This window comes from Ovis canadensis, chromosome 15 (assembly GCF_042477335.2).
Source record: "Ovis canadensis isolate MfBH-ARS-UI-01 breed Bighorn chromosome 15, ARS-UI_OviCan_v2, whole genome shotgun sequence".
Taxonomy (NCBI): domain Eukaryota; kingdom Metazoa; phylum Chordata; class Mammalia; order Artiodactyla; family Bovidae; genus Ovis; species Ovis canadensis.
The window spans coordinates 23,406,000-23,432,421 of record NC_091259.1 but is presented as its reverse complement, the minus strand read 5'-3'; the positions used below and the strand labels follow the sequence as shown (position 1 = coordinate 23,432,421).

General features: G+C 46.6%; 1 protein-coding gene across 4 annotated transcripts in view; it reads left to right on the top strand.

Moving 5' to 3' along the window:
- Positions 1-26,422, top strand: part of AMOTL1 (angiomotin like 1) — a 164,819-nt gene that overhangs the window by 17,303 nt on the left and 121,094 nt on the right. Inside the window, exon 1 of one of the 4 annotated variants that reach the window (XM_069555111.1) lies at positions 24,324-25,012. The exons of 1 other annotated variant lie outside the window; for it this stretch is intronic. In XM_069555111.1, the coding sequence (XP_069411212.1) occupies positions 24,964-25,012 (49 nt within the window). In that variant the 5' untranslated portion in view covers positions 24,324-24,963. Of the gene's footprint in view, positions 1-24,323; positions 25,013-26,422 lie in introns of those variants that run through there. 2 more of the 4 variants (XM_069555112.1, XM_069555113.1) reach the window with 2 other exon arrangements.

Below are 26,422 nucleotides of genomic sequence, written 5' to 3'. Positions count from 1 at the left end.
CCTGTCTAGTACCCTTTATCAACTTCCTACTACCTAGAAGATAGACATTCAGTTAGCCATGGGGTAACGCCCACCATTTGCATCATCCCCGCTCACCCTAACCTCTGTTTACATTGAACGACGGGACAGTCTAAATGCAGCTCTGGCTACATAATACTGCCCCTTCTCTCTTCCTTTCCTGGCTGGCTCCTAGCCTTCCTTCAACACTTAGGTCATGAGTCACATGCTCCTAGGGATTCTCCACCCTGCTCATTAGAATCAGGGGAGCTATTAAGAGTCCTAAGACCAATTCGTAACCCTGACCAATTACATTAGAATCCCTGGAGCGTGGACCTAAGCATCCGTATTTTATCACTGTATGTTTTAAAAACCGAATCCCAAGTTATTCTGGTGTGTAGCCAGGGTTGTCGGCTACTGTATGCGGTTGTGGCCACTTCATTCTTCTTTGCAGATCTAGCAGCCAGCCCAGTACCTGGTACAGGAAATGCTTATTGAATGAGCGAAGGAGGGTCACCTCTGAGGTGCTTTGTTTTTTCATCGTTGTATATTCCTAAGACTGAACTGTCTGTTTGTCATACCAATGCCTTGGGGCACTTGTATCCTTTGACCTGTATCTCTCTCATCTATTCATTCCTTAGGCTTAATCAGTTTATCTTGTTTCTTAAAAATGGAAATTTTAAAGCCACTTTTTAATATAAAAGTAGCACATGCTTACTTTAGAAAATTTGGACATTAGGAAGAATGGAAGAGAGTCCACTCCCTTACCACTGAAAAGGACATGGACATGGATGGGTCGCTGTTTCCTTAACTTTCCCTAATTTGCTGCCCTTTAGGGTTTCTTAACCCTCTGAAATGCCTCAGTGTGTTCAGTTGATGCTCTTTTTTGCTCAGACTCTGTGAACTTTCCTGAGTCCCCAAAGGAATGTTCATGGGAATAGCATTCTTGAGAGATCAGGCCAGTGCCCCAGGGCCAGTGTACCATGAGAAAGGGTTTTCTTGTACTATTCTTGCCTTCCTTATTCAAGCAGGATGTAGGGGCTTTATGACAATAATTGGTAACAGTTGTGTAACTTCTTTAAAACAGTAAATGTTTGCCAGCCCACCCCTTGCCCTCCTAAAACAGGGGCTAAGACTGCACTGCTGGATAATAGTACTCACGTCTGTCAGAGTGCAGCAACTGGGAAGTATGAAAATAGTCAGAATAGACAGACGAACTGCTGCTGTAACAAACAAGCTCAAATGTCAGTGAACACCATAGAGGTGGTGTTTGTTGCTTGTATTGTAGTCAAGTGTTGAGTTGTCGGAGGGCTCTGATCCATGTGGTCATGGAGAACCCCAGGCTCCTTTCCTGTTTTCATCCATCCTACTCTAGAACATCACGTTCCTTCACTGGATGCTTTACATGCTTTTGGCAGACAAGTGAATCAGGTGAGCGGGACAAAGGTACGCTCACTGATGGTTGTCTCAGCCTGGGGGTAGCACACTCACCTTCCCTCCAATTCCAGAGGTGGGAGCTAGTCCCACAGCCTCACGCAGATGGAAGGAGGCTGGGAAATGTAGTCTAGTAACAGGGGGAGCCTGTTGGGCTGCCGTCTATGGGGTCGCACAGAGTCAGACATGACTGAAGCGACTTAGCAGCAGCAGCAGCAACAGCCAGAAAGAAGAGGAGCGCACTTGCATTGGTGATCACTAACCACCTCTACCGGTCACGTCTCCTACTGCTTTAACCACAGTGACTGAGCTACATCCTGGTCTTTGTATTGTTTAAGTTACTGGTTCGGCTGCTACAACCAAGGCTAAAATAACAGTGAGTGAAACAAGAAACAAGTTAAATTGTCTTTCACTTGGAGCATAAGCAGTTCAGCACTGATATAGTGGCTTCGCCATCCTCTGATAACTTCAAATGGAGTTTCCCTGCCGTGGGCTAAGGTGGCTGCTTCAGATCGCACCATCACATCCCACATCCCCGTCTATAGGACAGAGAGAAGAAAAGTGGAGGGTGTTATCTAAAAGCTGCTCACATTGTTTCATTTGCATTCCTTTGGCCTGAACTCTAGTCAGATGGCCATACCTTGCCCCAAGAAGGCTAGAAAATCTGGGTGGGAGTAAGTGGAGTCTATTAGTGGAAGGATGACTGAGCCGGATGCAGGGGGAAAAGGTGCTGGATAATGAGTAATCTTTTCAGTCAGTTCTAGGGTGCATGTCTTAGTGGTTGAGAGCATGAATTCAGAGTCATACTGCGTGGGCTTCAGTTTGATCCCACCTCTTATTTGCTCTGTGACACTGGGCAGGTCTTGTCATCTATATGTCTGTTTCCTAGTCTATAAACTCACGTGTCAGCTCTCTTCTGATGCTCTTCCAGACCCACTTACCATCCTTCACCACCCTGCTCACTGCCCTGGAAAACTTACCTTTCTGGATGGACACCCCTGGCTTCCGTTTTGGCCAGTGAAAGGTACCACCAGGATGTGGGAGGGTGGAAACGAAGGCATGTCAAGGTACTTAGTCCCTTCCCATGGGGCTGTGGGATGACATGGCTGGATCAGTCTAGGCCACTGCTTGCTCTCCTGCAGCGTCGGATCCTGCTGGGTTCTGGAACCTCCCCTTCTGAATGAGGGGTGGCAGCCACACCCAATCTGGCTCGCCCCAGGCTGCTCCCCCATCGCCTGTTTTCCCTTCTCCCTGCCCATCACACTCTCATCAGCAGGCCCTTCAACCACTTTTTTTAGAGTATACCACCCATTTCCTGTTGGGACTCTCTCTGATATGATAGGGCTAATAATAGTACCAGCCTCAGACCATAGTGGTGAGGAGCAAATGGGTTTTAGAAGGAACACTTGAATGTCGTCGTTGTTGTTGTTCAGTCACTCAGTTGTGTCTGACTGTTTGGGAACCCAGAGACTGCAGCATATAAGGCTTCCCTGTCCTTCACTATCTCTTGGAGCTTACTCAAACTCGTGTCCATCACGTCAGTGATGCCATCCAACCACCTCACCCTCTGTCGCCCCTTCTCCTCCTGCCCTCAGTCTTTCCCAGAATCAGGGTCTTTTTCAATGAGTTGCCTCTTTGCATCAGGTGGCCAAAGTATTAGCACTTCAGCTTGAGAATCAGTCCTTCTGATGAATATTCAGGGTTGATTTCCTTTAATATTGATTGGTTTGATCTCCTTTGCAGTCCAAGGGACTCAAGAGTCTTCTGAATGTCGTAACCATCATTAAATGTTTACTATGTTTCATGTCCCTGGACGAATGCCCTGATCCCTACAGGCATGGTCAAGCCTTCTGAAAGACCTGGTTTTTGACATAAATTAAATAATATGGCCACTCATCTCCTCTTCTGCACCCTGTGTTAAGAGGATGCAGCAAGAGGTTGCAGATCTGTTCCTGCAACCAAAGTTTCTTCCTTCTCATCATGTGGGGAGAAATAAGGAGAAAAGTCCCAGACCTTTATTATTATTCACTTACCCTGTGCTGGGCTCTGTACGGGTGTAAACAGTCTACCCAGCTTCCCAGCTTGGAGTTTAAATCATACCAACCACATTGATAGCCCAATAACAATTTCCAAGGATTTTCCTGTGCATATTACTAACAAATTGGGCTTCCCTGATGGCTCCTGCCTGTAGTGCAGGAGACCTGGGTTCAATCTCTGGGTCGGGAAGATCCCCTGGAGAAGGGAATGGCTACCCACTCCAGTATTCTTGCCTGGAGAATCCCATGGACAGAAGAGCCTGGCAGGCTAGTCCAAAGGGTTGCAAAGAGTTGGACATGACTGAGCAGCTAAGCACACATTACTAACAAATCAAGTCTTTTTCTAAGGCTACCCTCTAATTTTAAGCCCAGTAATTCTCAGGGGTGCTTGTTCACATCCACAGAGTCAGTTCTGATTGTTCCAGTCTTTTGCCAAGGGAGCTGGAATCCAGATACACCTTATTGAGGCCAGTGGACACCTTGGTAACTGCTCACAACCTCTTTCTCCAGAAACCAGTGACCCCACGACATAGCCATCACTGCTGCTGCCTCTACTCAGGACAGAATCCAGGGCTTGGCGTTCACCTGCCTGGAGCCTAACTGGTTTCCCAGTGACCTGCCTTGTGCTGGCCAAAGGGCCAAGGGCACCCCTCTCCAAATGCTATAGAGTTAACCCAGGGCTTTCTAGTCACTACACAAGTCCCCACTCACCTAGGGGCTGGGATTAGGTTGGCCACATGCCTGGCTCTGAGCTGGTCCTTAAACGGCCAGGGCCGTTCACTCCACCCATGGATCTGTCCCAGATCTCTGCAGCTTTCGAAGCCCGTCTGGCCTGCCTTCCTCCTCCCCTGGCCGTGGCTTCTGAGAGGGAGGGAGTTTTCACTCCAGTTTAACTTTTCTCAGGATGATTGACTGTGGAAAATTCAATTCTCTTCACAGGAAACCTCACCCTACCGCAAGGCGCGGTCTGGCCTCCTGGCTCCAGCAAAACAATTACAGAGTGGCTCACCATTGTTACAGTTTCCGAAATCTGGGCACTCAGCCTCTTGCATGATTGATCTCCTTGAGTTTATCAGTTCCTTTCAAATGCAAAAGAACTCGGTGAGGCAGAAGGAATTATCTTCACCTCATGGAGGAGGAAACAGAGGCTCAGAGGGATTAAGTTATCTGCCCCACGTCCCTCAGCTAGTTAGAGGGAAAACTTCCACTCGAAATAGAATTTCTGGCTCCAGAAACAAGTCTGTTTCTTGGAGAGGAGAATATAGAAGTTGCCCTCCTCCCAGAGGGATTGAAGAAGGAAATGGCAACCCACTCCAATATTCTTGCCTGGAAAGTTCCATGGACAGAAGGGGCCTGGCGGGCTATAGTACACAGCATTGCAGAATCAGACACAACGGAGCATGCATGCAGGAGGATTTGGTTTCTATAAATGATGTAAAAGTAACTGGCACAGGGCTTGATTACACAGTAGAAGCCTGTCCAATACGTTCTGGTTGAGTAAATGAATGAATAGTAGATGCGCAAAGCCATATGTGTGTGTGTGTGTGTATATATATATATATATATATATATATATATTTCCTTTAGACCACCAAATAATGATTAATATATTATAAAGGAATTTTCCATAATGGGATCTGAAACGGCAATCAGAAAAACTCTTCCTAGCTTCCATCATCCAGTTCCAGCTCTCCTATCCGTGTTTCAGCAGCGCGGAGCCGCTGGGACAGGAAAGCTCTTACCGTTTCCGGATGGTGCCAACGCCATTTCTAAGGAAACCAGAGCTTGGCGGCCTCGCAGTTTGGGGCAGGGCAGGGGCAGCCTGGAGGGGAATGTCTGAAAGTGTAACTGAGGGCAGGTGGACCCCGGCCTGGGTGTAAAACTCATCCCAGTTCCCCTGGTGTTTGTCGGCGAAGTGATACTGCTCACTGCGCAGGAGGCAAGGTCTTATTTTGAGGTGTTTTCCTTGGGAGAGAGAATGGAGTAGGCAGGAGAAAATGAGAATCACTTTTGGCGAGGGGGAGCGGCGGATAAGTGGTTATCTGTGCTGTGCTGTGCTGTGCTGTGCTAAGTCGCTCCAGTCGTGTCTGACTGTGACCCCATGGACTGTAACCTGCCAGGCTCCTCTGTCCATGGGATTCTCTAGGCAAGAATAGTGAAGTGGGTTGCCATGCCCTCCTCCAGGGGATCTTCCTGACCCAGGGATCGAACCAAAGTCTCTTAACATCTCCTGCATTGGCAGACAGGTTCTTACCGCTAGCGCCACCTGGGAAGCCGAAATGGTTGTCTATCTAGGCTAAAAGGGCAAAAGAGGTATGGAATAGTGGGATAAAAGACACACACACACACACAGAATGGAAAGGACATTTTCCTTGCCAAAGAGATGTTTTACTAGAAAAATATAGGACTGTGTCCATTTATTCCTGAATGTTAAACACAAACCACTTAGAAATGATGATATTTCATCAACTGTTAAAGACTTTCCGAGTCTAAAGAGTGTTAAATAACCTGCTTGATCTGTTCGAGAATGCTGTGATTACGGGTTTCTGGGTCACATTTGTACTGGATGATCTTTCTGGAATATGTCCTGTCTGTTTGGGTTTCTTTCAAATCAGTCGTGCCCCCTGGGGTGGGCATATTAAAGTGGCCTGCTGGGACTCTTCGGCTCTCTCTCTCCTGGGTGTCCCTCCCCTTTTCTCCTTTCTCCCCGCGTCTGGATCCCTGTATACCCTCTCCCCAGTGTCTGCCTCAGTTCCCCTCTGTCTTTTCCTCTCCCTTCACCCTCTTGCTGCCTCCTTCCTGTTCCCATCTGAAGCTGAAATACAGACAGAAAAGCCAGTGCTTGCCTTGCCAGGGCCCTCTGCCAGAAAAATGGAACAGGTCAGATTATTAAAAAAGGATTAAAAAAGAATGCTCTTTGGCAAAATGGGGGAAACAGATGTTCAGGGGTGGTTTTGCTGTCTCGGGCTGTCAGTTGAAACACCTTCCTTACAGAATAGCTAGATGTGGGCATTCATCATCATGTCACATATGTGGTGGTTTTAACATCAAATCTGTGTATGTATATGTATTTGTCTCTGCTCAACTCTCATCCCGCCGTCACCTTTGTAGCCCCAAATCCAGAGTAGGCAAGATTACTGATCACCTGCTAGCAAGGTTTATTTTCACCCTCTTTTCAGAAGGGTTATTTTTTGGGGGGGGCCCTAGAAAATTTTATTGTATCTATTTACAAATATTTTTATTGAAATATAGGTGACTTACAATGCTGTGTTGGTTTTCAGGTGTACATCACAGGGATTCAGCTCTCTCTATATCTATCTATCTATCTATCTATATATAATTTTTCAAATTCTTTCCCCTTATAGGTTATTACAAGATATTGAATTCCCTGTGCTATACAGTAGACCCTTGTTGGTTACCTATCTTATGTACAGTAGTGTGTATAATCCCAAACTTCTAATTTATCCCTTTTCCCACTTTCCCCTTTGGTAGCCACAAATTTGTTTTCCACGTCTGTGCGTCTATTTCTGTTTTATAAATAACTTCATTTGTACTAATTTTTTTTAGATTCCACACATAAGCAATTTTGGTCTTTGTCTGACTTACTTCACTTAGTATGGTAATCTCTAGATCCACCCGTGTTGCCCCAAATGGTATCATTTCATTCTTTTTTAAGGCTGAGTAACATTCCACTGTATATATACCACATTGTCTTTATCTGTTGATGGCCGCTTAGGTTACTTCCTAAGGTCTTAGGCCTTGGCTATTGTAAGTAGTGCTACAGTGAACATTGGGGTGCGTGTATCTTTTCTAATCGCAGTTTCTCTGGGTGTATGCCCAGGAGTGGGATTGCTGGATTTTAAGTTAAGCTCTGTTTTTAGTTTTTTAAGGAAGCTCCATACTGCTCTCCATAGCACCAACAGTGTAGGAGGGTTCCTTACCACACCCTCGAAGGGTTTCTTTTAAAGACCACCAGGAAGACTGGACAATGGAGCTGCTTTCAGGTCACTGTTTAACAGTAAATATCTTATGGAACTTCAGGTTCTTCCAGGTGGCTCAGCAGTAAAGAATCTGCTTGCAATGCAGGAGCCTCAGGAGATGGGGGGTTCAATCCCTGGGTCGGGAAGATCCCCTGGAGAAGGATATGACAACCCACTCCAGTATTCCTGCCTGAAGAATCCCATGGACAGAAGAGCCTGGTGGGCTATAGACCATAGGGTTGCAAAGTCGGATATGACTGCAGTGACCTAGCATGCACTCACAGGTTCTTAAGAAAATAGAGAAGGAGCTTGTGTGTCAGAACCTGGTCTGAGATGAACCATATGGAAAGTTCATGGTCGAACTCTGGGACCATATTACAAGCTGGGACTTGTAACCTGTCAGGGCTCCTTTGCTTCTGTCTGCCAAAGGACCGGCTGTTGATCAAAAATGGAAGTCCATTTTGTAGCCCTGGTGGTGGGCCAGCCACCCACCTGAGAACTCAGATTTATCTCCTTTAAAAAACTATTTTCCTTTTGGCTCTAAAAGCCATTTCCACCATAGACTCAAAAGAGAGATTCCAGATTCTGAACATTTTCATAGACTAAGGAGCGTAGCCAGCAGTGTCTGTCCTGGGCAGATGCACGTGTGGGTTAACCTCACGTGCCCACCTGCCGGCTCCTTCTCCAGTGGTTCTCCTTGTCGTGTAGGAGTGTAACCAGGACCCAGTGAGTCAGCGCAACTAAAGCACATGGAACAGTGCCCGACAAATGGCCAGCATTTACTAAACGTCACCCTCATTCCACTGCTTTCCTTTGTTCCTGCCTTCCTTCACGTCCCTCGTCACTTTCAAGTATGCTTTCCTTCCCTGAGCTCCATTCTGTTTCTTCTCCCCTGTTCTGTCATCTGTACTGGTGCTTAGTCGCTCAGCTGTGTCCGACTCTTTGCGATCCCATGGACTGTAACCCACCAGGCTCCTCTATCCATGGAATTCTCCAGGCAAGAATACTGGAGTGGGTTGCCACGCCCTCCTCCAGGGGATCTTCCCAACCCAGGGCTAGAGCCCAGGTCTCTTGCATTGCAGGCAGATTCTTTACCATCTGAGCCACCAGGGAAGCAACACTGAAAGAAAAGAACAAACTGGATCAATCACAAAGGTATAAAGCTAGAGCCACCACAGGCCCAAAGAGTGCCTTAGAGCAAAATAGAAAAAAGCATGCTCTCCAAGTGGATGAAAAGCAGAGACTGTGTTCCCAGTTTCATGAGTAGAGGGCAAGCTAGATTCTGGCTCCACGCCTCTGTTTCATACACACCCTCAGCCAGGCACTCTTGTGCAGTGAACAGCTTATGTAACTGGACATGGTAGCCCTCATCCCCAACCTTCTCATGGATTTTTTTTCCCCCTCCTTTTCTGGGAGCTCTTTCAGTGTTGTGTAAATACAAGAAAGCCCAAATTCTTCTTGGAGTAATTCTGTAAAAGCGATTTCCCCCAGGACTTCCCTGATGGTCCAGTACCTGGGACTCCCTGCTCCCAGTGCAGGGGGCCTGAGTTCAATCCCTGGTCAGAGAACTAGGTCCCAAAAGCTACAACTAAAAGATATGGCACACTGCAATGAAGAATCAAGATCCTGCAGGTCACAGCTGAGACCTGGCACAGCCAAATAAATAACCAATTATACAAGAAATTTCCCCAAAATTATTTACACATTTTCCCGAAGTTCTGATCTCCTGAATAAAAGCTATGTCTAAAGCTTGGCAATACTTATGCCAATAGTTAACTAAAATTTATTTACTCCAGTTCAAATGGCTTTATAAAATGCAGTATATTAATAATAAAAAGAGTTGGGACTTCCCTGACAGTCCAATGGTTGACAGTCTCCTCCTTGCAGTGCAAGGAACATGGGTTCGATCCCTGGTTGGGGAACTAAGATCCCATATGCCTTGGGGCAACTAAGCTCATGTACCTCGACTACTAAGCCCAAAGACCACAGATAGAGAGCCTGCACCCTGCAACAAAAGACCCTGGATGCCGCAACAAAGATCTCACATCCCACAACTAAGACACAGTGCAGCCAAATTAATTAATTAATTAACTTTACAAAGAGCTAGTTTTTGTGGAGTGCCTTTCATGTATTAGGTGTCTCACTAAGAACTTTATGTCAGGCATCTCAAAACAATCCTGTGAAGTAGGTGCTGAGGTAGGAGATTTCCCTGACTTGACAGGTGGAGAGCAACAGTTTAGACAAGCTCAGTAACTTGCCAAGTCACATCTGGGGAGTCGGGGAGCCAGGGCTTGAGCCAGTTCTGTTCTCTCTTGCTGGAATTCCTAACCTCTGTCCTCAACTCTGGAGCAAATTATTAGAACCCGGACTCTTGATTCTCAGTGGCAGATTCTTGGAAGAACCATGATTTGTATCCAGGCTTGTTCTTATTAAGTTACTAAGTCATGTCACACTCTTTGTGACCCCATGGACTGCATCACGCCAGGCTTCCCTGTCCATCACCATCTCTTGGAGCTTACTCAAACTCATGTCCATCAAGTCGGTGATGCCATCCAACCATCTCATCCTCTGTCATCCCCTTCTCCTCCCACCCTCAATCTCTCCCAGCATCAGGGTCTTTTTCAGTGAGTCAGCTCTTCACATCGGGTGGCCAAAGTATTGGAGCTTCAGCTTCAGCATCATTCTGTCCAATGAATATTGATTTTCTTTAGATTGATTGATTTGATCTCTTTGCTGTCCAAGGGCCTGTTTGACTATAATATTATGGGCTGACCCATTTATAATACTGCCTACAGCTTACCAGACACAGCAGGCTGGGCTTGGAGACATGAGGGTGAATAAGACCTAATCCTTCCCTCAGAGACTTGATAACCTAACTCGAGGAGAAAGCTCAACAGACAGAAAAATTTACAATTTAGGAGCTCTGGCTTCTCTAGGCCAGTGGGCACCTACTGACTGTGTGACCTTGTGCAAGTTATCTGACCTTTCTAGGCCTCAGTTTACCCATCTTTGGTATGGGAAGGCAAATACTTCATGGGGTAGAGCTGCACTTATTCACTCAGTTGGGTCCAACTCTTTGTGACCCTTTGGACTGTAGCCTGTCAGACTCCTCTGTCCATGGATTTCCCAGGCAAGAATCCTGGAGTGGGTTGCCTTTTCCTCCTCTAGGGGATCTTCCGGACCCAGGGATTGAACTAGTGTCTCCAGTCTCTTCTCTGCAGGTGGATTCTTTACCTGCTGAGCCATCAGGGAAGGGATTAAATGAGATGATCTATGCAAACTATGTGCTTAGCACATATTAACAGTTGGCACTCCAGGAGTGTTTTCAGTTACTTTTTATGATGATAAGTGCTATGAGGGAAGTATTCAAGGAGGTGTGGGACCCCAGGGAAGATGAGCCTGACTCAGCCATGGAGGTCAAGGGGAAACCAGGCAAGCTTCCTGGAGGAGAGCCACCCTTCACAGCATGAGCTGCAAGAGGAAAGATATAGGGCGTGAACAGGTTATGTCTGTGTTAGAACAGCTGGGGGCAGCTAAAGTCAACTCCTCCTCTGGGCTCCCTGAAATTGAGTTCTGAATGCTGGGGTGCAGGTGAATGAGGCAGGATCTTCTCCCTGGTACAAGCCCAGTCTGAGCATGGAAACTCTACAAAGTGAGACTGTAACCTCATTAACCCCTTCCTCAAATTCTGTGCACATCGTGTGGGGTCTGTTTGTCCCACTCTTTTATATATATATATAAGATAATTCTCTTCCTTTTAAAATATTTTTATTTATTTATTTGGCTGAATCTGGTCTTAGTTGCAGCACACAGGAGCTTTGTAGCATGCTGGATCTTTTAGTCGTGGCATGCAAACTCTTAGTCGGGGCATGTGGGACCTAGTTCCCTGACCAGGATTGAACCCAGGCCCCCTGCATTGGGAGGGTGGAGTCTTAACCACTGGACCACCAGGGAGGTCCTCTGTTTGTCCCACTTGTTTGGCCCTCAAATTTGGAGTGGTAGGGTTCAGTGGGACAAAGCTTTCAAACCATGTCCTTTTGAATTTCACTGCTTTTTCCATTATAATCATCATTATTTTTGTGACTGTCAACTTGACATTCCAGACTGTTTGCCAAATGAGAGACTGAGGGATCCTCTAAAGCAAGTTTAGAGACATCACCCATGTAGGCAGGTAATGACAGAAAGTGAGATGGTTGGATGGCATCACCAACTCAATGGACATGAGTCTGAGTAGGCTCCCGGAGTTGGTGATGGACAGGGAGGCCTGGCGTGCTACAGTCCGTGAGGTCGCAAAGAGTTGGACACGACTGAGCGACTGAACTGAACTGATTATTATAATCAAAGAAGTTTTAGTTTCTTTGAAAAAGCTGAAACCTGATTTCTTGTTTCTTGCACCCACTTGTCCATATTTTCCCATCTAGAGCTTTCACACTTTTTTTTTTCACTGTGGCCCAACATAAGGATATATTTTATATTAGACTCACACAAATTTGAATATAAATATAACTAAAACAGAAGTTTCGTGGAATAGCCATTACCTCTTATTAGATTGACTGCATCTGATATTTTCTATTTTGTTCTATTTTATTTATTTAAAATGTTGATTAACCTGTTCAATTGATTTCCAGTAATGGGTTGCCTACTACTGTTTGAAAAAGAATGCTCTAGAGGTTTTATAGCAAACATAGGGTAAATCTGTTCCTCTTTTCTTTCTGAAAGCTCTTGAGATATTCAAAGATGGCTATCAAATTGTATCTTAATCTCCTCCCTACTACCTCTAATTTTAAAATTACATTTAATTGATTTACCATATTGTGCTAGTTTCAGGTATACAGCAAAATGATTCAGTTATACATATATATGTATATATGCATATTCTCTTTTCTATTTTTTCCATTATAGTTTATTACAGGATAATGAATATAGTTCCTTGCACTATACAGGGAATCTCTTTTACGTACGGTAGTGTGCATTTGTTAATCCCATACTCCCAATTTATGGTTCCCTCCTTCCCCTTTGTTTACCATATATTTCTTCTGTTTGTGAGTCTTTTTCTGTCTTGTATATAGATTCATATGTATTATTTTGTAGATTCCACATTTAAATGACATCATATAACATTTGTCTTTCTCTGTCTGACTTCATTTAGTATATAATCTCTAGGTCTGTCTACCCGTGTTGCTGTGAAATGGCATTATTTCACTCTTTTTGTGGCTGAGTAATATTCCACCATATATATGGACCACAACTTGTTTATCCATTCAGCTGTTGATGGATACCTCGGTTGCTTCCATTTCTTGGCTATTGTAAACAGTGCTGCTATGAACATTGGCGTGTCTATATCTTTTTGAATTAGGGTTTTCTCTAGACGTATGCCCAGGAGTGTGATTGCTAGATTATATGGTAACTTTATTTTTAGTTTTTAAAAGAACATACGGTTTTCCACAGTGGCTGTGGGTCTCTTTTTTAACATGCTCTGGTTTGCCATCGCTTCCCATCCTGCTCAACCTCTGCCAGGTGCTTTCTAAGAGAAGATTCTGGTTTTAACTTGTCATTAAGAACTGAGCCTGACCTCACGTATGACTTGACCGATACTTGTCATAGTGGGATCATCAGAACCCTTGACCTCAAACCCCCACCCAAATTAATCTGTTGCTGTTGTTTAGTTGCTAAGTTGTGTCTGACTCTTTTTTTGAGCCCATGGACTATAGCCCACCAGGCCTCTCTGTCCATGGGACTTTCCAGACAAGAATAGTGGAGTGGGTTACCATTTCCTCCTCCAGGGGATCTTCTTGACCCAGGGTAGAACCCGAGTCTCTTACGTCTTCTGCACTGGCAGGCGGATTCTTTACCCCAGAGCCTCCAGAAAAGGCCACTCAAGTTAATATCACTCCATTAATCAGTACCCATTGGGTGTGCTTATTTAATTTTTTTATGTACCAAAAATGCCTAATCAAAAAATCCCTCACGTTTTTCCTGTTTTGTCTGTTAAGAGTCTCTGGAGATGTGTTTCCTAGTTGGGATGTGGGAGAGGCTCAAATCAAGATACCATCATTCATATTTCCTGGATCCACCAACCAAATGTTCTTAAACTCAAGACATGTCAAAAGGGACTTTCCAGGAGGTCCAGTGGTTAAGACACTGTGCTTCTGTTGCAGGGGGCACAGGTTTGCCCCTGATCAGGGAACTAAGATCCTGCATGCCACACAGCATGGCCAAAAGAAAAAAAAAAATGTCAAGAAGAAGCTGTGTGTCTGGCACTGTCTGGCACATCAATAATTAAAAGTCCTCTAAAATGGCTATATTTTGAAAAAAATGGGTAACAGGTTAGCAATCATTGCTAATAATTATGGAGTTTTTGCTGCATGCTAAGACCTGGCAGCTTTTCACGAAACTGACTCATTAATTTCTCACAACCCTTTGAGGCAAATACTGTTGTAATTACTACTTTCTCAAAAGAAGAAAACCTGATCTTTAGTCAGTTAATTTGGCCAGGCATGTAACTAATAAGTGACAGAAGGGAAGTTAAGCCCAGAACCGTCTCAGTCTTCAGCCTGAGTTTTAAAATACTTAACTGCACCCCACAGACTGAAAACCACTTCTGTTGGTTTAGAAAGAGATAATGTATGTAACATGCTTCCCCCTACCCAGTACGGGCTCAGTCGTGTGCGACTCTCTGCAACCCCTTGGACAGTAAGTAGTCCACCAGGCTCCTCTGTCCATAGGATTCTCCAGGCAAAAATACTGGGGTGGGTTGCCATTTCCTACTCCAGGGGATCTTTCCAACCCAGGGATCAAACCCTTGTCTCTGACATCTCCTGCGTTGTCAGGCAGATTCTTTACCATTAGCACTACCTGGGAAGCCCTGTAACATACTTTGGGCATTGCATTTGTGGGGGCTTAATAGAGCTTATTCCGTCTCCTAAGGAAAGAGAAGAACTTAATAACAAGTTCAGGTCCCTAGCAGCCCTCAAGAGACAAAAGAAAGAAAGTGCTAGTCTCTCAGTCGTGTCCAAATCTTTGCTACCCCATGGACTGTAGCCCACCAGGCTCCTCTGTCCATTGGATTCTCCAGGCAAGAATACTGGAGGGGGTTGCCAGTCCCTTCTCTGGGGGATCTTTCCAACACAGAGATCGAACCTGGGTCTCCCACACTGTGTGCAGATTCTTTACCATCTGAGCCACTGGGGAAGCCCAGGTGACAACTGTCTGTATCCGTCACTGACTGCACGGGGTAGGCCCCAGAGTGCTTTGCAGTGGCGTGGTGGGTGTGGGGCCAGGGAAGCATCTCTCCTCTCCAGGGGAGCTTGGAGGAGGGGACATGTGCTTGGGAGGCTACAAAGTGTAGCGGCAAGATCAAGAGCTCTGCGCTGAAGAACAGGTTTGAAACCTGGCCCTGTCACTTTAGAGCCATGTGATCTTGGAAGATTCCCATAACCTGGCCCAGCCTCTTTTCCTCAGGTGTAAAACACCGGTAATGATGCCTCCCATGCAGTGTGTCATGTACCGATGAAACAAGGTAACACACGTAACGCACGACATCGCCTGGGACACAGGAGATGCTCCTCCGTACTTGCTTGCTCCAGAAAGAAAACTGAGTTTTGATCAATCTCCTCCTACAGTATCACTTACCTGCTCCCTCATTTAGGTTGGGATTCTAAGTGCATTGAAATGTAGGTCCTCAAATATTCTAAACCTGGGGTTCTCAAAGTGTGGTCCAGACCAGCAGCATCAGCAGCATCTGGGAGCTTGTTAGAAGTGCAATCCTTGGACCCTACTCTGACCAACAGAATCAGAAACTCCATGGTGGGGCACAGTAGTCTGTTTCAGCAAGCTCATCTGGTGACTTTCATGCAGCTAAAGTTTAAGAACCACTGCCCTGTAGGCACTGAGCATCCTGAGTCTTCCTCTGTTTTCAGCAGGACTCACTTGAAGGCTCTAGAGAGCCTGCACCTTTCATGTGGTTAGGTGACCAGTGTGGAGTTCATGTGCAGGTTGTTTCCATCTTAAACTTTTTACAGTTCAGTTCGGTTCAGTCACTTTGCGACCCCATGGACTGCAGCACACCAGGCCTCCCTCTCCATCACCATCTCCTGGAGCTTACTCAAACTCATGTTCATCAAGTCCGTGATGCCATCCAACCATCTCATCTTCTGTCGTCCCCTTCTTCTCCTGCCTTCAATCTTTCCCAGCATCAGGGTCTTTTAAAATGAGTCAGTTCTTCGCATCAGGTGGCCAAAGTATTGAAATTTCAGCTTCAGCATCAGTCCTTCCAATGAAAATTCAGGACTGATTTCCTTTAGGATGGACTGGTTTGATCCTGCAGTCCAAGGGACTCTCAAGAGTCTTTTCCAATACCACAGATCAAAAGCATCAGTTCTTCAGTGCTCAGCTTTCTTTATAGTCCAACTCTGACATCCATACATGACTACTGGAAAAACCATAGCTTTGACTAGATGGACTTTTGTTGGCAAAGTAACATCTCTGCTTTTTAATATGCTGTCTAGGTTGCTTATAACTTTTCTTCCAAGGAGCAAGCGTCTCTTAATTTCATGGCTGCAGTCACCATCTGCAGTGATTTTGGAGCCCGCAAAAATAAAGCCTGTCACTGTTTCCACTGTTTCCCATCTATTTCCCATGAAGTGATGGGACCGGATGCCATGATCTTCGTTTTCTGAATGTTGAGCTTTAAGCCAACTTTCTCACTCTCCTCTTTCACTTTCATCAAGAGGCTCTTTAGTTCTTCTTTGCTTTCTGCCATAAGGGTGGTTTCATCTGCATATGGTTATTGATATTTCTCCTGGCAATCTTGATTCCAGCTTGAGCTTCTTCCAGCCCAGCGTTTCTCATGATGTACTCTGCATATAAGTTAAATAAGCAGGGTGACATCAAACAGCCTTCACATACTCCTTTCCTGATTTGGAACCAGTCCATTGTTCCATGTCCAGTTCTAACTGTTGCTTCTTGACCTGCATACAGATTTCTCAAGAGGCGGGTCAGGTGGTCTGGTATTCCCATCTCTTGAAGAATTCTCCACAGTTTACTGTGATCCACACAGTCAAAGGCTATGGCATAGTCAATAAAGCAGAAGTTGATGTTTTTCTGAAATTCTCTTGCTTTTTCAATGATCCAGTGGATGTTGTCAATTTGATCTCTGGTTCCTCTGCCTTTTCTAAATCTAGCTTGAATATCTGGAAGTTCACGGTTCACATACTGTTGAAGCCTGGCTTGGAGAATTTTGAGCATTACTTTGCTAGCGTGTGAGATGAGCCAAATTGGTCATTTTCTGCTGTTCCTTTTCTCTCTTCCACTTAATTTGAAACTCATGTTGCTGGAGACTCATAAAGTATACATCCTAAAGTTAAAGTGTTAATCTCTCAGTTGTGTCCAACTCTTTGCAACCCTATGGATTGTAGTCTGCCAGGCTCCTCCGTCCATGGAATTCTCCAGGCAAGAATACTGGAGTGGGTTGCCATTTCCAACTCCAGGGTGTGTTCCCAACCCAGGGACTGAACCAGGGTCTCCTGCATTGCAGGCAGATTCTCCACCATCTGAGCCACCAGGGAAGGATGATTGGAAAGGGACCATTCCCACAGGCTGGTAGCTATCTGCCTGCAGTGCGGGGGACCCCAGTTTGACTCCTGAGTTTGGAAGATCCCTTGGAGAAGGGATAGGCTATCCACTCCAGTATTCTTGAGCTTCTCTCATGGCTCAGCTGGTTAGGAATCTGCCTGCAATGCCGTAGACCTGAGTTTTAACCTGGGTTAGGAAGATCCCCTGGAAAAGGGAATGGCTACCCACTCCAGTATTCTGGCCTGTAGAATTCCATGGACTGTCCATGGGGTCGCAAAGAGTCGGACATGACTGAGTGGCTTTCACTTCCTAATGGAAAAGGAAATGGCAACCAATTTCAGTATTCTTGCCTGGGAAATCCCATGGACAGAGCCACCTGGCAGACTACAGCCCATGGGGTCACAAAGATCTGGCATGACTGAACAACTAACACACGTAACCTTCCTAAGGAACTCATCCCGGGGTGCTCTGGCCTGGGTCCCTACAGGCACCCCTTGCTTTGCCTCCTTTAAGCTCCTTCTTGCTTTAACATCCCTGCTCAGGCTGTTTGCTCAACAGGACTGTTCTGCATCCTCTTCTTTGTCACCTTGGAGAAGCCTTCCTTTCCACTCCCTCTCAGTAGCTACCCTGTCCATCACTAATCTTTGTTATTGAACCCTGTTCCTTTTCTTCATCACAGGTAGACCCGTTTGTAGTTATAGATGTATATACATTGTAATGAGCAGGGCCTGTGGTAGGGTATCTGCACACCTAGTGGAGGGTGTGGCTTATTCAACGTAATTGATAATATTTTTTGAGTAAATGAATGAATAAATGAACCACTGCCGCTCTCACATGGTTCTGCCTCCTTTCAAACTCTGTTGTGCTTTCTGTTAATTCGTTCACGTAGTCTTTCTGTTTAGGACTTAATTTTTTTTCGAGTTATTTCTAATTTTTCCCCTCCTGACCTTGGACTTTCCTGAAGATTATGTTCTGCTTAGCATAATACTGGCTCTGTCACTGATGCACAATAAGTAATTTTTGATTTCTGGATGGATCATGTATAAGATGTGAATTTTAACTCCTCACCCCCACTGCTGGGAAAGATTGAAGGCAGGAGGAGAAGGGGGCAACAGAGAATGAGATGGTCCGATGGCATCAATGACTCAATGGGCATGAATCTGAGCAAACTCCAGGAAATAGTGAAGGACAGGGAAGCCTGGTGTGCTGCAGTTCATGGCGTCGCAAAAGGTCGGACATGACTGAGCAACTGAACAACCACAAAAACCCCCACTCTGAGATTATGCTGTAAAAGAATTTTTTTCTCTTGAATTGAACCATACGGAATGGCTGGAGTCCTTGGGAATGGTGAGAGCTTCCCCATTTCTTTGTCTTTGGCATTTAAGGTACAAGATGTACTGGAAGATGTTCTTGTCTTTAATACATATTCTAGAAAGAGAAGAACTAGATAGGCTGGATAGGCCGTGGAGGGGCCATTCTTCTCGCTGTTCTTTCTAGCTATGAACAGAGAGGACATGTTTTTGGAATAAAACACACCAGCATACTTTTCAGAATGGTAACTGTAAGCAATCATAAGTGTAAACACTCTGATCGAAGTTATCTCCAGTTATAACAGTCCTTGTTTTTAATAGTGATTGTCTGTTGCTGTTGTTTTAGAAACTCAGTATGATTCCAGGTTTTAGGGAAAAAAGACACTTTCTATACCATCTTTGGAAACAGAATAAAACCTAACTAGTTTTTTGTTCGTGAAGACAGAAAGAGAAAGAAATTGTCATAATATAACATAAACTGTAGAATGAACAAAAGTGAGGCTGGCTCATATTAGTAATGCAATTGGATTCACCCAACAACTCAATGGAATGATCAATATAGTTAGAAGCTTGGGAGCTTGTAAGCTGGGCAACATTAACTACTCAGCTAATTTAGACGATCTCAACCAGGGGCAGTTTTGCCCACAGGAGACATTTGGCAATGTCTGGAGCCAGTATTCCCTGGAGAAGGAAATGGCAACCCATTCCCTTATTCTTGCCTGGAAATCGCAGGGACAGAGGAGCCTGGTGGTCCGTTGGATCATAGAAGAAGCTAGAGAATTCTAGAAAAACATCTACTTCTGCTTCGTTGACCACACTTAAGCCTTTGGCTGTGTGGATCACAACAAACTGTGGAAAATTCTTAAAAAGATGGGAATACCAGACCACCTGACCTGCCTCTTGAGAAATCTGCGTGCAGGTCAAGAAGCAACAGTTAGAACTAGGCATGAAACAATGGACTGATTCCAAATTGGGAAAGGAGTACCTCAAGGCTGTATATTGTCACCCTGCTTATTTAACTTATATGCAGAGTACATCATGCGAAATGCAGGGCTGGATGAAGCACAAGCTGGAATCAAAGTTTCCAGGAGAAATATCAATAACCAGATGACATTACCAGATACACAGATGACATTATCCTTATGGCAAAAAGTGAAGAGGAATTAAACAGTCTCCTGATGAAGGTGAAAGAAGAGTGTGAAAAAGCTGGCTTAAAGCTCAACATTCAAAAATTGCCAAAGATCATGGCATCATAGTCTCATCACCTTATAGCAAACTGATGGAGACACAATGGAAACAGTGACAGACTTTATTTTCTTGGGCTCCAAAATCACTGCAGATGGTGACTGCAGCCATGAAATTAAAAGACGCTTGCTCCTTGGAAGAGAAGCTATGACAAGCCTTGACAGCATGTTACAAAGAAGACATATTACTTTGCCAACAAAGGTCCATCTGGTTAAAGCAATAGTTTGGATGGATGTGAGAGTTGGACCATAAAGAAAGCTGAGCACCAAAAAATTAATGCTTTTGAACTATGATGCTGAAGAAGACTTTTGAGAGTTAAACTTGGATGGCAAGGAGATCAAACCAGTCCATCCTAAAGGAAATCAACCTTAAATAGTCATTGGAAGGACTGATGCTGAAACTGAAGCTCCAGTACTTTGGCCACCTGATGTGAAGAGCTGACTCATTGGAAAAGACCCTGGTGCTGGAAAGATTGAGGGCAGGAGAAGAAGGGGACAACAGACGATGAGATGGTTGGATGGCATCACTAATTCAATGGAGATGAGTTTGAGCAAACTCCAGGAGATAGTGAAGGACAGGGAAGCCTATAGCGCTGCAGTCCATGGAGTCACAAAGAGTTGGACACGACTGAGCGACTGAACAATGACGAGACGTTATTAGTTGCCACAACGTGGAGTGGGAAGGTTGCTACTGGCATCACATGGGTAGAGGCAGGGATGCTGCTAAGCATCTAACAATGCAGAAGGCAGTCCTCGTCACAAAAAACCTCAACCCCAAATGTCACACGTGCCAAGGTTGAGAAACCGTGAAACAACCATTCAGCCAACAGTATGAGCTTTCAATATTCTGAAAGTTTCTGTAGTAAGAATAGCAAATAACAATGATTATCATTTAATAAATACCTGTGACATGCCAGGTGCTTTATATTCTGAGCTACTGAGTGTCTCAGTCAGGATCTTGGGTTTATTTGCAGCTAACGTCTCTCCTCTTCCTTATGAGCTTTCTAATGTTGGTGCATTTTCCCTGTACATGATGGTATCCACCCTCTGCTTTTGTGTTTTATATAGATCAGATTATGTGTTTAACGGGCTTCCCAGATGGTGCTACTGGTAAAGAACCTGCCTGCCAGTGCAGGAGACATGAGAGACTCAGGTTCAATCCCTGGGTAGGGAAGATCCCCTGGAGTAGGGCCTGGCAACCCACTCCAGTGTTCTTGCCTGGAGGTTCCCCTGGACAGAGGAGCCTGGTGGACTACAGTCCATGGGGTCACAAAGAGTCAGACATGACTGAAGAGACTTAGCATACACGCACATGGGTTTAATGAGTATTAGGTAGTGTGCTCAGAGGAGAAAGCCATGAGGCAAGAAGAGACCAGTGTGTCACCATGGGTGTGAAGCTGAAACATCCAGACAAACCGGCCTCATATCCATCATTCACTCAATGAACCAAATGCCTGCGTAGGATGACAGCACAGAGCCTGGCCCTGCTTGTTTTATTGTTCAGTTGCTCAGTCGTGTCCGACTCTTTGCGACCCCAGGGACTGTGGCACGCCAGGCTTCCTTGTTCTTCACTGTCTCCTGGAGTTTGCTCAGACTCACGGCCATTGAGTCGGTGATGCCATCCAGCCATCTCATCCTCTGTCGTCCCCTTCTCATCCTGCCCTCAGTCTTTCCCAGCATCAGGGTCTTTTCTAATGAGTCAGCTCTTCACATCAGGTGGCCAAAGTACTGGAACTTCAGCTTCAGCATCAGTCCTTCCAATGAATGTTCAGGGCTGATTTCCTTTAGGACGGACTGGTTTGATCTTGCAGTCCAAGAAACTCTCAAAAGTCTTCTCCAGCACCACAGTTTGAAAGCAATGTAGGGTATGTAGATCCAAAACCACAGATGCTGACTCGTTAACTACCTTTCTGCCCGTAGAGCTGCATTCAGTCTTTAGTGTAAACATACCTTGTTTCTATTTGGTCCCAATCATAGTTGGAATCTGAAACCAAATATATGTAAAATGTTATTGATGACCTCTTACTGGTCAAATCCAAAGTGTTTTTCTCAGGTCTTAGCGCCTGAAAAATAGTCACGTATATTTGATGTAGAAGACTATTCATTTTCTGTATTTGATATAGTGATTATTAATGGTTGAGAAAATTAAAATGTTTGGAGGGGAAAAATTTGCCTGCCAAATTAATCATCACTCGGGATCAATTTGAAAATTCTAGGTGTCGTCTGCTTGATTGGATCGGCAGATTCTTGAGCCCACATACTGTGCCTGTCACTTCTTCAGAAGCCTAAGAATCTGTAGTATTTGATAGCATCTTCTTAAAACCCCCTCTGTCTTGCTGCTGCTGCTGCTTCTAAGTCGCTTCAGTTGTGTCCGACTCTGGGCGACCCCATAGACGGCAGCCTACGAGGATCCCCTGTCCCTGGGATTACATGCCTTTAAACCTTCCTAGCTCTTCTACTGGACTTCCCTGGTGGCTCAGATGGTAAAGTGTCTGCCTACAACGTGGGAGACCCATGTTCTTCCCCAGCTCCTGCCTCTTCTGCCTCCTTCTTCCCTGAATTTTCTGTTATGGGCATTCTCCGAGTAAACTGATCTTCACAGTTTCATCTCTTTTTCTCTATAATTCTGTTCTTGACTTCTCAGCTAAGGCCCTTGTGCCTTATTTTATCTTGTTCAGAGGACAGGAAGCCCTTCAACATCTTTTTCAAACCAGTTTTCCTTCTCAGTTCTCCTTCTTCTTCCATCCTTGGTCCATCCTTTGGATTAACTCATTTATAAATCTTCCAAGAATGATCCATTCTTTCTATGACCCAGCCACAAAATCCGAGTTAACTTGATTACTTTGTTCTTTCTCCCAGGATAGCTGTCCAGTCAATGAAAAGAGATAAAATGTTGCTTCAAAGATTTGGTTATCTTCCCTTTATTTGGTATCTTCAAAGATTTGATATCTCTCTTTTCTACCTCCTTTGCCCAACCTCACGTGTCATTGTTTTCTGCAGCTACTTCCCCGATGGGCTTCCTATCTCCAGGGCTATTGGAGTGTTGCTTGAAATAATAGTAAATGTGTGTTGAGCACTTATGTGCATTGTGCTATTTTATATTTACTACTTTATTCAGTTCCTACAACCACCTCGTGAGGTTTGATGCTATTTCCCTCATCTTGCAAAAGACGAAACTGAGATTTAGCAAACTTAGGTGACTTGCCCAAGTGTCCGCAGATAGAGTGGTGGAACTGTGACTCACCAATCCATCTAGGTTTCATTCCAGTGGATACTTTTAACTATTAAATTCTGCTGTCTCTCGGGATATAGTGATATAGAATCATGGGCAATTAATACATTTTAGTTTCCTTCCTACTTTTCCTCCTCTTTCTATACATCATTCTCCCTCAGCCTATGTTAGTCACTTAGTCACGACTGACTTTTTGTGACCCCATGGACTGTAGCCCATCAGGCTCCTCTGTCCATGGGATTCTCCAGGCAAGAGTACTGGAGTGGGTTGCCAGTCCCTTCTCCAGAGGATCTTCTTGACCCAGGGATGGAACCCAGTCTCTTGCATTGCAGGCAGACTCTTTACCATCTCAACCACCAAGGAAGCTTGATTTGAAGAAGCCCCAGCCGATGCTAAATCCCTACAAATGCCAGTGGCTCTGAGCCCCAGAACCCTTCACGGCTCTCCTTTCTCCTGCATGTAGCTCAGTCCTCTCAGTTTTTCCAAGTATCTTCAGTGCTTTCCTGCTTTGTGGTGGCATATTTTGTTATTTTAAATAAATAAATCCTTGAAGGGCTGGTTAGCTGCTGTTTCTTTTGTGTGTTATCAAGTACTAGGGTATCAAACTCTAAAAGTGATAGGTATTTGGTAAATAATTGTTATATATTATTGCACCTTGATGCTTTTGAACTGTGGTGTTGGAAAAGACTCGAGAGTCCCTTGGACTGCAAGGAGATCAAGCCAGTCAATCCTAAAGGAAATCAGTCCTGAATATTCATTGGAACGACTGATACTGAAGCTGAATCTCCAATACTTTGGCCACCTGATGTGAAGAACTGACTCATTGGAAAAGACCCTGATGCTGGGAAAGATAGAAGGTGGGAGGAAAAGGGGACAACAGAGGATGAGATGGTTGGATGGCATCACTGACTCGATGGACGTGAGTTTGAGCAAGCTCCGGGAGTTGGTGATGGACAGGGAAGCCTGGAGTGCTGCAGTCCATTGGGGTCACAAAGTGTCAGGACTTCGTGACTGAACAACAACAAATCTTGAGAGCAGAGGTTCCTGAACTATTAGGGATGTATTAGGAGAATAGACTGGAATCAGAAGGGCACACAACCCACTAGGATTGAGTGGAGAAGTAAAACTGCTGGTGGACTGGTTAGCTCATTGCCTCAGTCCAGGCAGGAATCCCTGAAAGAACCCTGGTCTAGAGAGGAGCACAGGGTGAGAGGTTTGGAATGCCCTGACTCTCCTCCGCTGAGCAGCAGAGCCAGCTCCTGGAAACTAGGGAGAATGTTACAAGATGTGGGTGAGTTTCGGGTCCCCAGATCAAGGCTCCAGAGATGCATTAATTGGATATGCAGGAGCGGTTGAGAAGTATTATACTCAATATTGCCTGACTTAAGACTTGAGGCAGAATCAGCAACCTTTTCCCAGAGTTCCTTTCTTTGCCTCGACTCCTAGAGGGTGTATGACCACCGGTTGCAGGCTCTCGGGTTGTAGAATCTGTTTTGGCCCTTCTGCTTGTCAACGGAGCCCATCGCAGCGGCTGGTCGCCCAATCCCAGTGCGTGATAGAAGCCCTGGAGACCAGGGCAATGCAGAGAGAAAACTCTGGCCACTTTTCATCTGAAAATGCTTCTTAAGAAGAAGAAGAAGAAAAAAAGAATCCTATAGAGACCTCATCTGGACTTTGAGGGCAGATCGGGAAAACGATTTCGGCCGGAGTTGGCCTGGTGGGGAGGAAGAGAAAGTCGCAGGAAGGAGACCGAATCGAGAGAGGCCGTCGCCCTCCTCACTCCGGGGCGGACACTGGAGCTGGAGCCCTGGGCGGTGGCAGCAGGCGGTCTCCGGGGCCTGGGGAGGGGCGGCGAGCCGGTGCAGGCGGGCTCTAGGGCCCAGCGGCCGGGCGCCCGGCGGGGGTGGAGTGTAGGGTTACGCGGACCAGCCCGGACCACCCTCCCCGGGCGGCGGCGCGGGCGCGGGGCGCTCTAGGACCCAGAGGCGGCGCTGGGGTTTGGGGCTGGAGGGGAAGCCCCGGGCTGGTCTCCGCTTCCCGTGTGAATGGGGGCGATCGCCGGGCGCCGCTTCCGCAGGCTGCCCCCACGCCGTTCCCTGCTCGCTGCCTGGCGGCCGCCGTCCCCAGTCACGGAGCTGAGCTGGCCATGATCGCCTCATGTGGAGGGCAAAGTTGCGCCGGGGAACTTGTGAGTCTGCGGTGAGAGGTAACCAGTCCCCGGTCGGGGTGCAGGGAGGGGCGCCCCCGAGTCTCCAGCGCCGAGGACCCAGCCGATCGATGCTCTCCGCCCCCAGCCACTCCGGGCCGGGGGAGGCGGGTGGGGGAGAGCTCCTTTCTCGGGGGGCTCCGGGCTGAGGTCGGCCCGGCTCCAGAGCGACTTGGGCAGCCTTTTTTCGGCCCCGGGGACCGAGAGTGCCCGCCACCGGAATCTTGATCTCCCTTACCCAGATTACTTAAAAAAAAAAAAAAAAAATTAGAACTCCGTTTCCGCGCCACTCTGCAGGCCCCAGACTGGGAGTCGTTTGGCCGTCGCGGCCCGGGACCCGGGGTGCAGGGGCGCCCGAGCCGTGGGGCGGGCCTTTAACGGAGGGGCGCTGCCATATGGCCGCGCTCCGCGCGACCCGCCCGCGCGCGGTCCCCGACGGCCGAGGGAACGGGTGGCCGGCGGTCGCTTCCCGGCGCGCGAGACAAAGGCGCGCACGCCCGCCCGCCCGACACGCGGGACCTTCCTACGGCCCCAAACTCTCGGCCCTGGCTGGTGGGGGCGGCGAAGGGACGCCCCAGCCTCGGTTCGCCTTCTCCGATTGCCCCTTCTTTGTTCTCCGCGGACAAGTTTCTTTGGCCGAAAGTGGGGAGTTAGATCCCTTTCTCTCCCTTGCTGTTACTGTTGCTTCAAAAGCATCTGTTTTCGGGGTGGGAGAAACATTAAACTTTCCAAGGCACTGGCCTTTCTTGGAATGGGACTTCCGTGGCAGGAGGGAGACTGGCACTTTGGTTGATGACAGCTGGGCAGAGCCGGGCCCCCGGGCTGGGCCAGGGGCCGGACGTGCCCCGTGGGCAGCCGAGCTGGAGGACCGGGCGGCCGAACCGACGAGCTCCTGGCGCACACCCAGCTCCGGGGCCTCCGCCGCGGCGACCTTTCCAGGTTTCCCCCTTAGGAGCTCGGGCTGAGAACCTGGCTGGCGGCCCGCTGCTCCCGCTCCTCGCCACGCCCTCCCCTCTAGTATCTTGATTGATGGCTGTAGAGACTTTACATTTTGGTTCCAAGGGTTTTTGCATCTTTGACTTCGGTGTTGGTTTACTGTCCCCAGGTGGCACGTGCTTTGGAAAATGCCCGGCTGGTGTGTGGATCACCTGGACTGGGGCTTCTGTAGACGTGGTCCTGGTGATGGGCCGGCCTCGGAGACTTGGCTGTTGGGACAGAACACTTTTTGCTCTCGGTCCCTCAGTTCCTTTGCCCTGTCCTGGTGGACTGTGGACATGGTTGCCCGCTTCCTTCTTCCAAGGCGTGTTAGGAGGATCGAGTTTTTGTTCCATCCGTGGGTTGGGAAGATCCCCTGGAGAAGGAAATGGCAAAAACACACACACACACACACACACACACACACCAGGCACT